At 42.5% G+C, this 14559-nt stretch overlaps 1 protein-coding gene across 2 annotated transcripts; it reads right to left on the bottom strand.

Annotated features, from left to right (window-relative positions):
• Nucleotides 1-3253: 3253 nt before the first annotated feature.
• On the bottom strand, nucleotides 3254-14340 carry RNF168 (ring finger protein 168). Of its 2 annotated transcripts, XM_032193443.1 has the most exons (9): nucleotides 13439-13531; nucleotides 12891-13182; nucleotides 12437-12556; nucleotides 11518-11861; nucleotides 10252-10328; nucleotides 7695-7871; nucleotides 6893-7017; nucleotides 6510-6597; nucleotides 3254-5636 (listed from the first exon to the last, which is right to left on the bottom strand). In XM_032193443.1, exons 4-9 carry the CDS (start codon nucleotides 11816-11818, stop codon nucleotides 4575-4577), a joined length of 1830 nt encoding a protein of 609 aa, XP_032049334.1. In that variant the 5' UTR covers nucleotides 11819-11861; nucleotides 12437-12556; nucleotides 12891-13182; nucleotides 13439-13531; the 3' UTR covers nucleotides 3254-4574. The 2 variants fall into 2 exon arrangements, with proteins under 2 accessions (XP_032049334.1, XP_032049332.1); XM_032193441.1 differs by lacking the exon at nucleotides 13439-13531 and adding an exon at nucleotides 14225-14340 and having other exon boundaries at nucleotides 12437-13182.
• Nucleotides 14341-14559: the final 219 nt, after the last annotated feature.

Here is a 14559-nt window from a genome sequence, read left to right as displayed (position 1 = left end):
GGTGGGAAAGGAAAAAGGGATTTAGTTTGGCCTTAAGGGGGGGGGTTAATGGTAACCGCGGCGCTCACGGAGCTGGGGGGTTGTGGCTCGCCTGCTGCAGGACCCAAGGTGGCCGCTTCGGTGGCTGTGGTGTTCGTCAGTGCGAAAGGAAAAGGCGTTTTGAAAAGGCGTTTTTGGTTAGAAATTCTGACAAGAGGCTTTTGCTTTCCCAATCAACAACGGAGCGCCTTTCCTATTAAGATGCTTTTGTTCCAAATTCGGAAGCAGCGGCCTCAACACCAGGCGCTCCCAGCACTTCCTTGCGCTACTTGCAGGAACTGCAAGCATAGAAAACACATTTCCCTCTTTTCAGCCGGTTTCCAGCAGGGCACAGCGTGTCTCATTTGCTGCTAATGCCCTCAGCAGGCTGGAATTTTGCAGAGGAGCACCTTATTAATAGGTAGCAGCCACCCTGAATGCAAACACAAGTGTGGGCTCCTGCTTTACAAACGCCATTAAGCAGCCATCAGTCACCAACTCCAGCTGCTCACTTGGTCGTCTCTTTCAGCTCCCTGTGCTGTAGCAATATTCCAGCTGTTACCCTCACAAGAAATCACCTAAATCTAACCCGTAGATGCTGCACAAGCAGTGGAAGCAAGGCTGCCACAGACTGAGAAATATTACCCTACCAACAAGAACAGCTTCTGCTCATGGTTCAGTGCTCTTAGCTTATGAATTCTGCCTGTAGTTATGTCTGCACTTGGCAACTGTAGACAAAGAATTAAAAAATTAAGTTGCATAATCTCACAGTATTTGGGTAACTAACACTCAGAAGCAAAGGAATCATTAACCAACCCAAACCAAAGATTTTTCCCCTCAGTAGTGACTAAATTCTATCTTCTAACAAGAACAATATAGAAGAAGCTAAAGAGGTGCCATGCATGCTGTGAGTATGATCATCTAGGGGATCTGAGAAGGCTGTTGGACTGGCCTTCTGGTATAGGTTATAACTTTTATGTGTTTTGCAGTTCAATTAGGTGTTTAGCTAATGATTGACTTCTTAGTCTTGTTTATTTTCCCCATCCTGCAACAGCTTTTAACCTGTTCTACGCTTGTGACACGTTTATAAAAAATGGATTATTATTATTATTATTATTATTTTACCTAGTCCAAGCCAAAGATGAAGTGAATTCTAAGCAGCTGAGAAAGTATAATTACAGAACTAAGAAATAAATGTACAGCTTCAGGGTATGTAAAGTTAAAAGACTGACCCAGTAAGCTTCAAAAGTAATGGCTCTTATGTAAGAGGTCATTGTTACTTTGAGAGGACAAAATCCATCAGGCAAGAAAAAATACACAAAACCCACAAATCCTTTACCACCACCCCTCCAGCAAGTTGCCATCTACCCTAGAATATATATCTGTACCATTTAGGCCTTTGAAATGGCTTCTTTTTGTGATTTTTACATTTATTTGTGGTGGAATCATAGCTGTAGGATTTGCTATTGATGGCAAGGAATTAAGTCTGTAAGATGCAAAAAAGGCCCCAGTTCTTATTCAACTTCTAACTGTGATTAGTTTAGTGCATGTCATAAACCTTAGATACAAGACACCTAACTGCCAGGTTAAGAGGGAAGAGAAAGAATCCATGAACAACTTTGGAGGAAAAGGGAATGGAACTGGTGTTAACTGTGGCAACACCATGTTCTGGATGTGCTGAGCTACCCCTGATGCATGTGTGCTGGAGGAAAGCCTTCCTTCTCCCCTACCCTTTCTACTGTCACCCTTTAACATCTTGAACTGGATGACAGAGAGCCCCAGGCACCACAGCTGAGTGGGACTTGTGTTCTTGGTTGTTTGAACGTACTCAGCTAGACTGCACAATGCTACCCAATTCAGCTGGTTTTTTAAACACAACGCCCATCTTGTGGCTTTGCTACATATAATATACAAATACACAAATATTTATTTGCTGTCTTGTTACAGGGATGGAACTAGCCCCAAAACAATGAGACCACTAAATAAGCTGAAACCTGATAAAGATCAAGGCTGCCAGGGGATACGTATCTTACTCCCAACTCCCTTCCTTTGAGCTCTTGAGTTTTTATCTAGATATTCATCTGTACAATCACACATTTTTATTTTTTTTTTTCCCCACTAAGAAGCTATCAAACATCAGGACTTGGCTGTAAATGTATCTTCCACGCCAGCACTGCGATATAATGATGGTTTATCTGAGGAAAATACGGTAATTAACTAGGGCCAGAAGCTGTAAGACATGTAAGATTAATTCTTATGATACAAATGGCTTGCAGCTCAAAATACTTCAGGTTCAGACCCCTTCAGTGCTAGACAGTGAAGGCAGTGATTAAGAAGAACAAGGCAAACATTCAAACTGTTTGAGGGGTACAGAAGTACAATCAGGACCAAAGCACCTCAAACTGCAGACAGTTGTACCAGGCATAAATTAGAGGGTTTTGGTAGCAGGTGCCAGCACCTGTAGGAGGCTGGGAATTGCCTTCTACCACTCAAAATCTGTTCCAACCAGCTCCAAAATCCTAAGCACCACAACTTGAAAAATAAAATCAGAGGAGCATGTGGTGCCCTGGCTCAGACTTACTTCAGAAAGGTCTGCAGTCGGCAGGATCTGTGCTCTTGGAAGGAGGTGCTCCATGCCAGAGCAGGGACTGTCTTCTGAGCAAGTTAAGAACAAACATAAGACTTGATAAAATGACTAAGAGGCTGAACAGAGACTTAAGAACAAAACTTTCTCTTCAGCTATTCTGAAAATATAGGCTTTACTTATTACATGCTTATGACAGGAAAAGCCAAGTGTCATTAGCCCCAAAACAGTCAATACTTCTGCCTTCAAGAACACTGTAATCAATTAACAAATATATTTGACAGCCTAGGTAAGACACAAACAAACAGAAGTAACAATGATACAGAAACAGATCTATATTGACGGAGCAGCATTAGAAAATAATGAATTATGTGCAGCAGGTTGCCTGCTGCAGCTTTCTCAAGAAGCATCTTTGAAGAAGCCATTTATTTAGGAGAAACCCACCAATATTAGAGACATGCAAGCAAAGAAAAAAAAAAATCACATTTTTGGGTCAGTGTTCTGTTTATGTTTTCAATATTTTTTTTGTTAACTTAAAAAACACCAGAAGTTACTGCTTTGAAACATTTGTTACAAGCATCTCAGAGCCGAGTTGAAAGTTCATAGATCATCCATGAGGTTCCAAAAAAAAAAGTACGCATTTGAAGCACACATATTGCAGCAGCATAGGTTGGTGTTTTTCTCTCATTCAAAAACATATACTTGAGAAATATATCATGGAAAGAAAGGCCAAGAGATGGCTTCACAATGGCAGTACAGAAAACAATATAACAGGAACACTTCCTCTGCTGACTAGCAGCCACTCAGCTTCTCCAGAGGCCTCAACTTCCCACAGCTGTCACCTTCCCCACACATCTGGGTTGTAACTCCTTTCAGTGATGTTACTTTTAAAACCAAACTGGAAAACAGTATTTGGTAGTCCCTCAAAAAACAAACAAAGAAAACAACCATGCCACAACAGTCACAGTCAGGCAGGGTAGTTGAACTCCAGCTGGAAGTGAAATGAATCTTTAGGGTTGTTAAGTCATTACTGACAACTCCAGTTTCCATTTGCTTTTCCCCTTTTGGTTTTGCTTTCTCCATTGTTAACTGTCTCCTGGACTAACAATTTTTGTGTGTTATATGCTTTTAATCAGACTCAACAGTTTGCATATGAAAGTTAAATAGCAGTAAACGTAGGCAGCATTGCATAAGAATAAAGTTACAAAACACTAACACTAAGAAAACAAAATTAAGAGGTAAAAATGAACAGAATACATACAAGCCCACAACCAGTTAGATTACCAGCATCTCTAAGAGATCCTTGCCTCTGGCTGTGGGGGAACAATCCGTTTTTTCCCCTCTGAGTAAGAAAGAGGCTACTACACAGCAAGTTGAGGGGGAGGGAAAGAGCATGTTTGCAAGACTGGCTGGCTGGCTATACTCTTGGTAACTGCCAGGCAAACAGCACAATTCAGCAAACACCAAATTCCAGCAACATGCTTCAGTTTAACAGAGCAGCGGCTGTGCCGAGTGAAGCCTCGATCTCAGTCAGCAGACAACTGGAGATACAGACTCGCCTTTTCATTTGCTTACTCTGGGAGATGAGCATCCTTCTCTTAGAAGACTCCAAATTCCTATTCTAACATAAGACCAACAGTTTTTAGATTTTAAACACTAAGGAGTATTTACACTCAAAATTATAACAAACAAACAAACTTGCAAACGCAAGTCATAGAAAATAAGCCATAGTCAAGAAGAGGCCAATTAAAATTTTTAAGGTCTAGGAACATGACTTCTTAAAACTTCTCAGAAACATTCACAGCAAGTTTTAATAAGCAGACAGTTTTGGTTGCTCCTGTAGCCTGAAGTGATCCCGCCAAAACCATCGCCTTTTCAACTGTTTAGAGGGAGCTCTGCCTAACACAGGGGGAAGCATTACCATAGTTTTAATTCTGATCCCTTCCCACCACGTGTCTGTGGTTCTGTTGCTCTACTCTGCAACAGGGCTTTTAAACATTTGAAGGATTGTCTTTTGCTCTTTTTTAGGCAAGGAACAAATATCATTTGAGTCACTGGTATTCACAACACAATTCAAAACGTTTCCGCCCTTGAGGCCAGGTGACTTCATTCGGACTCTGGTAGGAGACTGCCAGTTTTCATCGCATGAACCTTTCCGGACCTTGCGGTGATTTGTTTCAGTCTGTTTTTTTGTTAGCTTCATGTCCTTTGCCTTCTTACAACTTCCCTTTCTAGCAGAAGAGTCTTTCGCAGACTGAGGTGTTGTGGTGCGAAGAAGGTACCCATCGGGAGAGCCTTTTTGTCGATTGAGTGACCTTTCCTCCTTGTTGAACTGTCTTTGCAGCTGCAGAGCCAGAAGCCTATCCTGCTCCTCTTGCAGACGCCTTTTGTAGAGCTCCTGCTCAAAGGCTTTCTGCATTTGCAAGTCAAAGTCAAGTATCTGCTCCCCTTGGTCCCCTGAAGCTTCTGGGAAAGTTCTTCTCCTCTTACCAAGCACACCCAAGTCAACCACTGCTTCAGCCAGTGGTTCTGGAGACTTTCTTTTTGGAGTCTCCATAGTGTTCTGCAAGCTCTCTGGTATCTTTTCATCTGGGTTTCCAGCCACCTTCATGAGATCATGTATCCCACTTTTGCTGTCAGACATCATAGAAGTTGTTGCTGACTGAATACGAGCACTAGTTTCAGCACAGTTTTCAAGGCTTATGCGTTCTACATGTGTTAAACTGCCACTGTCCAACTCTACTCCGTCTTCTCCTTTAGCTCTAGGAAAAACTGTTCTAGCCCCTTCCCCTTCTGCAATTCCACGAAGCGTATCCGGAACTTCATCTGACAGACAATTTGGTCCAGGTGATTTTTTCTGCTTGGTGGTGGTCTCCTCTGAAGTTGAGGCACTTAAGTAGTTCATGCATGACTCCAAAAATGAATCCTGAGCAGTGGAAGACCTGGTCACACCCGACAGCTGTGGAGACAACGTTGGCATTTCCTCTTGCTCATCTTGCTGCACAGTACTGCTGCCTGCATCGTTACTGGCCTCCTGAAGGAAAGAGAGACATCCCTAATTAAATAAATTTATTAAAAGTCAATGGGTATGAATAAAATGCAAATCTCATTTATCGTAGCTGCATTGCTCGTAACTACTCAGGGATATTAACTTGGATTCTTCTTTAAAAAGAATAGAATTGTTCAATAATACTGAAAGTATTTAGAACAATCTATTGTAGCCTGGCTAAACGACTGGAAACAACTGCAGCATTCCTCTGCTATCAACGTCTCAAATCAGCTGTTCAAGATATTAGTCTGCTCATCTTCTTTAGCAGTCTAGTAGGAGAGATACAAAGAGACAGACAGACACAAATTAATGAAAATCAGAGTGCAACCTCCCCAAATGAGCTCCAGAATGATCATCAATTTTATACACCATCACTTGCAGCCCAGAGCTCATTGAGGATCTTAGTGTAAACAGCATTTACTCCTTCTGAAACCAGAAGTATGCCTTATTGAAATCATCAAAAAAGCTGCAGAATTAGAGGAAAAACTCAAGGTAATTAAAACTGTCCGTGGACAAGTGATAATCTGTGAATTGAGTAGATGCAGGTATCCTGGAGCAGACAGATAGCACACAAGATACAAAGAGACTTTGACTTCAAAGTTCTTCTCAGTACTTAAATTTAGTTAACTGGAGTCTTTGCATAGATACGCAGGGGAACTACCAAATAAGCTGTAGGTGTGTGTCTGCTGACTATCGAGCCTGGTTTCTTCCCTTTCCACTTCTGGGAATCATGAATGCTGAAGGCAGTTTGAAATGGGAGAGCTGAATTGCACAGTGCTGACGGGCATTACTATATACAAGGCATAGAATAATCTGTAATTACTAACACTGAGATTTAAAAAAAATAATTCTAGTTACCATGGAGCCAGAGTCACTCCTGCGTCCTTCTGTTGTTCTGGAGAACGAAGCTGATCCCGATGTACGATGATGCTTTGGAGACAGATACCTTAAAGGAGAGCAAAGTATACCTTTTAAAACTTTTTTTTTTTTCCTCCTTGAATTGCCAGTGCTTTGCATTAATCATCAGCTCAGGTTCATTCTGATAATGAAAAACAAAAGAAGGGTGAGGGCTTCCCTTCTCCTCTGTATTATCCTATAAGATATTTTAACATTCAGTAGCATACGTTTATCCAAATTATCATGGGAAGCCAGGCTGCAAGATTCCAAGGAAGCACATGGAACAGAAAGACATTATATCAAGAAACAGATCACTAATCATTAAACAAACTTGGCTTTCTTACTTCTGAATGTCTCCAGAGTTGCTTGGTTTGCTCTTCGTCTTGCACAAATTAGCTGTGAATGACGCACATGAGAGGCCGTCTCCTGGTGAAGGACTGCTGAGTATACGTTCTCTGGAACTGTCATTCTTCAATGACAAGGAAAAATAGCATTATGTAAAACAAAACAACAGAAACTGAACTACTATCCTTCTGTTACAAGATTAGTTACTTTTATCCAAGGAATTCCAGAACTGTGAGTAAAAGGTAGTTATGGAATATGAAACATATGAGTGTTCTGTATGCTTTCCTGTATCTGGCAGTACGGGACAAGAGGTTTTGGTTCTCAAATGACATTATTAGGACTATTAGCAGATAGCAAAAAAGCAGCCAACAAAGACAACAAAAGTTCCCTCCACCCCTCCAAAAAAAACAAAACAAGTTGTATTTTCTCAAACATCATCATGTTCCTTTTTCCAGTGCAGGAGGACATAGACTTCAATTTCTTCCAAAATAGTGTTTTTTAATTCACAGGGGAAAGGAAGTAGTCAGAAGAAAAACAATGTTTTAAAACATTTCACAGCAAGAACTTCCTGCACCCATGTCAGGTTCCTATTGCACAGTTAGGAATGCTTGGGGTATTTCTCACTCCCATTGGTTCTTCAAGAGTTAACAGTCAAAGATCTAACATACCGATGGCTGACAACAGCTTCCAACTACAATTCAGATAAATGTCAGTTATTCCGAAGTTTAACTTTTGCTCTGAAAAACCTAAGTTGCTTTCATTAAATGAACACCAGCAAATGTCCCCTTCATGTTAACTCACCAGGCTGTTGCTCAGCTCCCACGCCAATTCTTCGTCTTGTTTAAGCTGTTCCTCCATCTCCCTCCGTCTTTCTTCTGCCAGTCTGCGTTCCTCCTCTTCTTCTGCTAGCAGCTTTTGAATGTATTCCTCACTCGCCTTGTTTTCCTCTTGTTCATGTGCTCGCCTTTCTGCCTCCACCTGAAAAAGTTTTTTTTTTTTAGGCATCTGGTTACTATTGCCAGACCACACTTTACATCAAAACCTCAACTGAGACTCCTTCAGTGGGGACGATCCACTCCTCGCAAAGACACCGCACACTTCAAAGACCGTATTTAACTGCAGAATTCTCCAAAAATGTAAGAATCAAATAGATACTGCGTGCAGGGTCTTCAGTTTGATACCAGCAACCTACCTTTTGGTTTCTGTAAGATTACACTGTTAATATTGCAAACATGAAAGGTTAAATTCATTTGCTTGCCTTTTTAAAATGTTAGTAACAAGATTAACCTCTACAAATACATGTGCTAAGATTCTTTCTAAGGCTGAGTGCCAGCTAGACCACAGTGCCTGCCCATCACGCTCATATCATCTTAATTCCATGAGTGCAGATGCCTGAAAGACAACACATCTTTTCCGTGCCCTTCTTTTCTCTTCTCTCCTGGAACATCCACAACCCAAAGCAACAGACCAAGAATTCCAAGTCTGCTTCCTTGTCTCACAGCAGACACCCACTCAGAGTAAATCAGTTACCAGCAACTCCACAAGGACAGCAGAGTACTTAAAGAATGAATACAACTTTCTTGAACTGTGTAATGAAATTTGGAATTTTTCTTCAGAGAAAAGCATCAAGCTGTGATACAACATGAGCTACATTAAGTTTGTTTAAATTATGCATTTATAGCTTATGAATGGTACCAGACACCCTTATGTATTTCACTGCTCCTGGGCACCATCTCCATTTTCCGTTGATACTATCAACAGAGAAGGGAACTTCTACCAACTAAAGAGAAAAGAATATTCTGATACTATGTCCAGTTGTCATTCTTATTACTATGTCTGAATTGTATAAAGAAGGATCCTTGAACAAACAACGTTAGGATCTCTTAAAAATATTTTCCATTTTTATCAAATGAACACAACACAGGGAATGAACAATTAAGAAAGAGAATGCTGTGTATTCATTACTGAAGCTCATTTAATCATAGTCTGTTTTACTCAGGGAGTGAAATCAAGAAGGCAAGTACAAGACCAAAGCCAAAACAGTTTCAAATTTTTATATCTGCTAGTCCCAAATCCTTTATGTGCACCTTAGGACCTGCAAAAGCCATTTCAGTATGTGTGAGTAGGGATGCAGATAGTGAAAGGGCAATACTAATCCTGGAAGAACTCCTCTGTGCAGTTTTGGGAAACATAAGGAGAGCTGCCTGGGTGTTCTGCTGTGCTTGTACCTCCACGCATTTCCTAGCTTGTGAAGCACACCTCCTGGAAGGGACAAGACAGCATATGCTGCTGGGTCACCTGAGATGCTGAGGTAGGCAGGAGAGTTAACTGGCACAAGAAGACTTGGGAAACGTGGGCTTATGTCCAACACAAGGAAGCCTGTCCTCTTTACTGCAGGAGGCCGGCAAGGTGCTCGATGCAAGCATCACATATATTTATCCCACTCTCACAGTCTTCCCTAGGCAACCATTTGCAGCTACTGTTAGAGAAAAAACACAGAACTGCAGAGGCTGTGGCCTCACCCAGTACAGCCTTCTGTAGATTTTTATTTAAAGCAAAAAGGCAGGCTCAATTCAAATGAAATCATCCCAGCTATCTAGCTGTACTTCCTGCAGAGCATGCCTAACAGGAACATCAACAAAATAAAAGTTTCAAGTCCCTGAGCCTTTGGATAAAAAGAAAAAATAATAAAAAAAAAAGATCTGCCCCTCAGCCTTGACTTAGAGTGACGGACACTAAGGCTGCAGTTTGGCAGTTCGATTAATACTTGAAGGTGGCATAGGCTGAAGCTGCCACTAGAAAATGCAGCCGTTAGCCAGCATAAATAGCTGAACAAACAGTGTCTGCTCTTTCAGCTTGTGCCAACTGTGTGTCTGAACTGCAGACTGCCACCTTCCACTGCTGGCAACAGCCATTTGCTCTTGCCAAAGTGCACGCACTCCATCCTTCCTCTCTTCCTTCCACGTGGTATGTATACCACCCGAATGACACACCAGTGGCAGCACAATTCAGCATTGCAACCAGATGTAGAATCCCTTTGAGGTTTGCTTCTGTTTGTTTCGTATCTCTGCATGCTCAGCCCTGATATCAAGTTCTTTGCATTATTCACAATTTCTTATATGTAGAGGTTACAAAGCCTTATATATAGCCTTGTGACTATGTGGCCTTCTTAGAGTCTCTTCAGTAAAGGATAAAAATTTAGTTCACGCTTTGCAAACGACCCATGTGTTCTTGCAACAGCAATCCCCTTTTAAGTATCTTCTTTGTCTGATAAATAACATTTCAACTGTTTGTGGGAACAATTAAAATAACCACATGCAAAGCATTACGGTTTTTAAATATATATTTTTAGACTTACCTTGCTAACCTCTGCTTCATATTCCTGTCTCAGTTCCCCAGGTTTGCTCAGCTGGTGTTGTGGATGAGGGACGCAGACTAATTCAGAAGGGAAGATGAGGAGAGTAAGTAACAAAGCAAGACCATGACAGTCAAAAACAATTTTTTTTAACAAAAAAAATCACTTCCATGCCCTGTCGCAGGAATGACTTAAGTTAAGCTTTATGAACAAGGTATAAAGATAGTAATAATAACGAGGTTATTGCTGCATAACAAAGCAGCAAGAACAGTCAGTATTTTCCAAGCACTGTATGCTGAGCAAATATATATGCTGATCATAACTTACATCTTGCTTTTTGCAATTAATTATTTCATTGTAAGTGGAAAAAGTAAAACAACGTGTCTTAGAGCCATCCTACCAAAGGAGGTCAAAATGCTATTCACTGAAATATAGATGTACTTTGTTTTCTGCTAAGGATGTTATGTTTTATTTAGTATTCTAACTGGGTGCAATCTCACAAGAGGTCAAATCAGCCCTTCAGAATATTAATTCTACGTCAATTTAACGTAACAGACCTAAAATATAATAAGAACAATCTGCTCATGTGTTTTGTTCTTTTCCTGAGTAATTCTAAGGTTACTACATCTATCATTCTCTGATGTGCGTAAAACAATCAAAGTCAGTGCTGTTCCTGACCATGCTGGCAAGGATAAGGAGACGTGCAGGAAAAGAAGCGTTGCCTCTCCCAAATTAGCCTCCCCCAATAATTAACTGTCAGAAGAGATCAAATTTTAAGAGAGCTTACAACATAATAAACCCCCAAACCCTTCTTCTAAGAATTAGTGAGATTTTCCTTCCTTTTGTACAACATCACAGTTTTAGGCTCTGACTCCTGGATAGACTGAAGCTCTGGAATTTCTAATCAAACTTATCAAGAACACCTGCAAGTTGGAAAAAAAAATTAACCACTTCACTTACCTGACAGTGATAAACACAAACACAGATTTTACAGCTGAAGTTGAGTCAGTAACAAAAAGCTGTCTTTGTAAGGACAGGGAACCACACTGCAACACTTAGTGCAAAAAGCATGAGCAACTACCTACTTAAATGATGAGCCAATACAACTTCTTTGCCTTGCAAGTCCTTTTCATGGAACACCTCTGACACCACAGCTTCTAGCAATAACACAGCATGTCTGTGGACAGTTTCTTCTGTCACAACAGCCCAAGTCCACTAATTACTTTGGTAAAAGCAAAGACAACCCAAGACAAGTCACATTTTACTTACTTTCCTCTTCCAAATCCTGTCCGTTAATTCTACGCTCGCATTCCTTCGGATAATTCTTCTGAATCTTTTCCCAGAACTCCCAGTTGATAAGAGTGTTTCTACGGGCATTGTATCGTGCCCAGGAAGAGACTCTACGCCGACAAAAAGGGCAACAAAGACTGGCATTTTCAACTGTCAGCTGGAAACAAGAATTACAGAGGGTATGGTTGCACGGTAGTGTCACAGGCTCCACAAAGATCTCCATGCAAATTTGACACAGGCAGTCAGCTAAGGAAAGAGGAGCCTCCGATTTCTTCGACATATTGACTCGAAGCTCAGGAACAGGACTAATATAACATCAGTACCTGAAAGCAGAAAGAAACTTGCACTTTACTTGTCCTAACAAATGTAATAGAGAACACTGTTTTGTAAGTACCTTATGAAAACCTCAGCATATTTAAGAAGTCTGATTAATTCATTCCTTTTGCTCGCAATCACAAATTCTTGACTTACAAAGGAAGACACAGGTCTTACCAGAAGTCACTACAGCAGGGCTTACTGCAGTAGCTTCCAGTGTACTGTAGCAGTTACTTCAGAGGATAGCAAGGAGGTAGTAAGAAGGAAGGAGAAAGAGTAAAAATTCTTCCAACATTTATTCTCTAACAGCTATAAGCTACGTTCACATTTAGCAGATGATACTGCAGTCACTGAATCAACCCTCAAAACAGATAATTTTTTGGTATGTGCACATCCTTCAAAAGCTGCTTCTAGTATAGATTTATGCCTGGTATTTTCTAAAGGTGAAATACAACATTCTCCCTGAGCATCAGAGGAGGTTTTTCCTTAGAGAGAAAGTTCTTCCTCATTCATGCATTTGCTTAAGCTGGAACTTGAAAGTCAAAACACATTTTAGACCCACAAACATAACCAGAGAACTAACCAATGCATTCAACACTTCAGCATCTTCCACGATGACTTGTATGACTTAAAATGGTGGGGATCAATCCAACCTTTCTGCTACCAACCCTCCTCAAAGGACTTTTCACTTGGCCCACAAATGCTGTGGAACAGAAAATAAAAATAAAAGACTACACCCAAACAGGAAAAGTGACAAGAGTACTTTTCAAGTTACAGAAATTTAAGAAAGTTCTTTCAAGCTCCACAAAAAAACAGCCAACAACAGAAAGCCAGGAGAACCTCCTGACAGAAAGGCTGTAATTTCAGTTCAATCTTAAATAATCCACAGAGGAACTTGACAATGAGGCAGAACTATATTAAGGCAGGTGTTACTGGTTCTGTTCTTCCTTCTCTGATAGAGCAAATCCGTTATTTTTTTAAAAGGATGCTGGCTAACATTGAAACACCCAGTTGTACAAGTCTTTGTAACAAACCACCTCAAAAGTCCATATATACCTCTTCTGGACCAAGCAATTTCAGCAGTTATGTGCACAGAAAAATTAGCAGCTGCAAAGTAGGCTAAACGCAGATCTTCGAGCACAAGAGGAGGGAAATGAGGGCACACAGGTGGCCGCAGGACGGAGGGTCTCACAGATGAGCGCTCCTGGGGCGATGCAGCTCCGCGGCTGAGCCGGAGGAAGCGAAGCGGGCAGCTCGGGCTTCTGCTGGGCTGACGAACGCAGGCTCTAAGCAGGTCCCGGATCCCCCAACGGAGCGGTCAGCGCGGCACTAGCACGGGAACACCTCATTAAAACACAGACAAACGAGCACAAACGCAGCGAGGAGCAGCGCCCGGGCGGGCCTCTCGCTCAGCGGGCGCTTGTGGCGAGCAGGCCGCGGCGCGCAGGGCGGCGGGGGCGGGCGGCACAAGGCGGGGAGGCCGGGCCCAATCCCGCCGAAGAAGCCCGCGGAGCCGCGGCCGCGCTCCCCTCAGCCCCAACGCCGCCACCCGCCGCCAAACGGCCCGGCCCGGCCCGGCCCTCACCTCCCCTCCGCGCTCCCCTCACGGCCGCGGGGCTCCGGCTGCTGCCGCTGCCGCTCCTCCCCGCCGGGCTGGGCCCAGCCGGGACGCGGCGCGCAGGGCCCGGGCTCAGCCCGCGCTGAGGCGGCAGGAGGGGCCGTGCTGCTGCCCCGCCCGCAGCCCCGAGGTTTCGGGTTTTATTCGCCTATGGCACTTTCTGTAACAGCGGAGGCCGCTGGTTCAGAAATCCAGAGTCAGAGCCCACAGAATTATGCTGAACTCCGGAATTCAGCTGCCGGTTGCACACGCGCGTTGTTCTGTGATTTAGTTCTCTGGATAAATGTTTGAGTGAGGCGCCTAGGCCTGAGTGTGTCCGGAGCCTGATCCCAGCATTCCCACTCAGAGGACAGGAAAACCAAACAAACACGCTACTGATGTCTAAGCACAGGTGCCAGAAGTATGAATGTCCTGGTCTTACTTAACAGGAGAAGGGAATCGTAGCATTAATGCTCTTTTTTCCTACTTACGGTGGAGACACTTGCTTATAAAGTCTTTCTGTGCTCTTGGAAGTGGTATGACTTTCTTTAAACCATATAAATATTCAGTTTGAAGAAGTAACCGTCTACTACTTGAACCAAAGGAACCTCAGTCTCTCCTCATATTGTCCATTTCTATCATACATGGTAAACCAGACCATGCCCAGATTGTATAAACTCATGTTTAAGTGCACATAACTGCACTGCGCTCCCCAGGGTCATCTGCACATGTAGGCGCCAGGACAGGACCGAGCGATCCTTCACTTGCACTCACCTTTCCTCTAGTGTTGATATCTGCGTCGTATCCCTGCTCATCTCCTTCTCCAGGAGATCAAACTTCTGTGCCAGTTCCTGCAAGCTTGAGTCCAGATCTTTGAACTGAGTCTCCACGGATTGCAGCTTAGTTTCTACTCTGAGGGATGGAAAACAGGCTTTTTAGAACTTGGGCATCAATGTGTTGCACATTCTGTCATCAAAGTGGTGGCTCACTCCACTGTGAACAGATCCAGATCAGGTTTGAGGTTCCTCCAAGCTGCATGGGCACCTTTACTTGTTTTACAGATGGATACTCCACTAGAGTTATTAGTTTTCTTACATGGCCTTGTTTTT

This window comes from Aythya fuligula, chromosome 9 (assembly GCF_009819795.1).
Source record: "Aythya fuligula isolate bAytFul2 chromosome 9, bAytFul2.pri, whole genome shotgun sequence".
NCBI lineage: Eukaryota > Metazoa > Chordata > Aves > Anseriformes > Anatidae > Aythya > Aythya fuligula.
The sequence above is the reverse complement of the archived record's forward strand: the minus strand, read 5'-3'. Positions and strand labels throughout refer to the sequence as shown.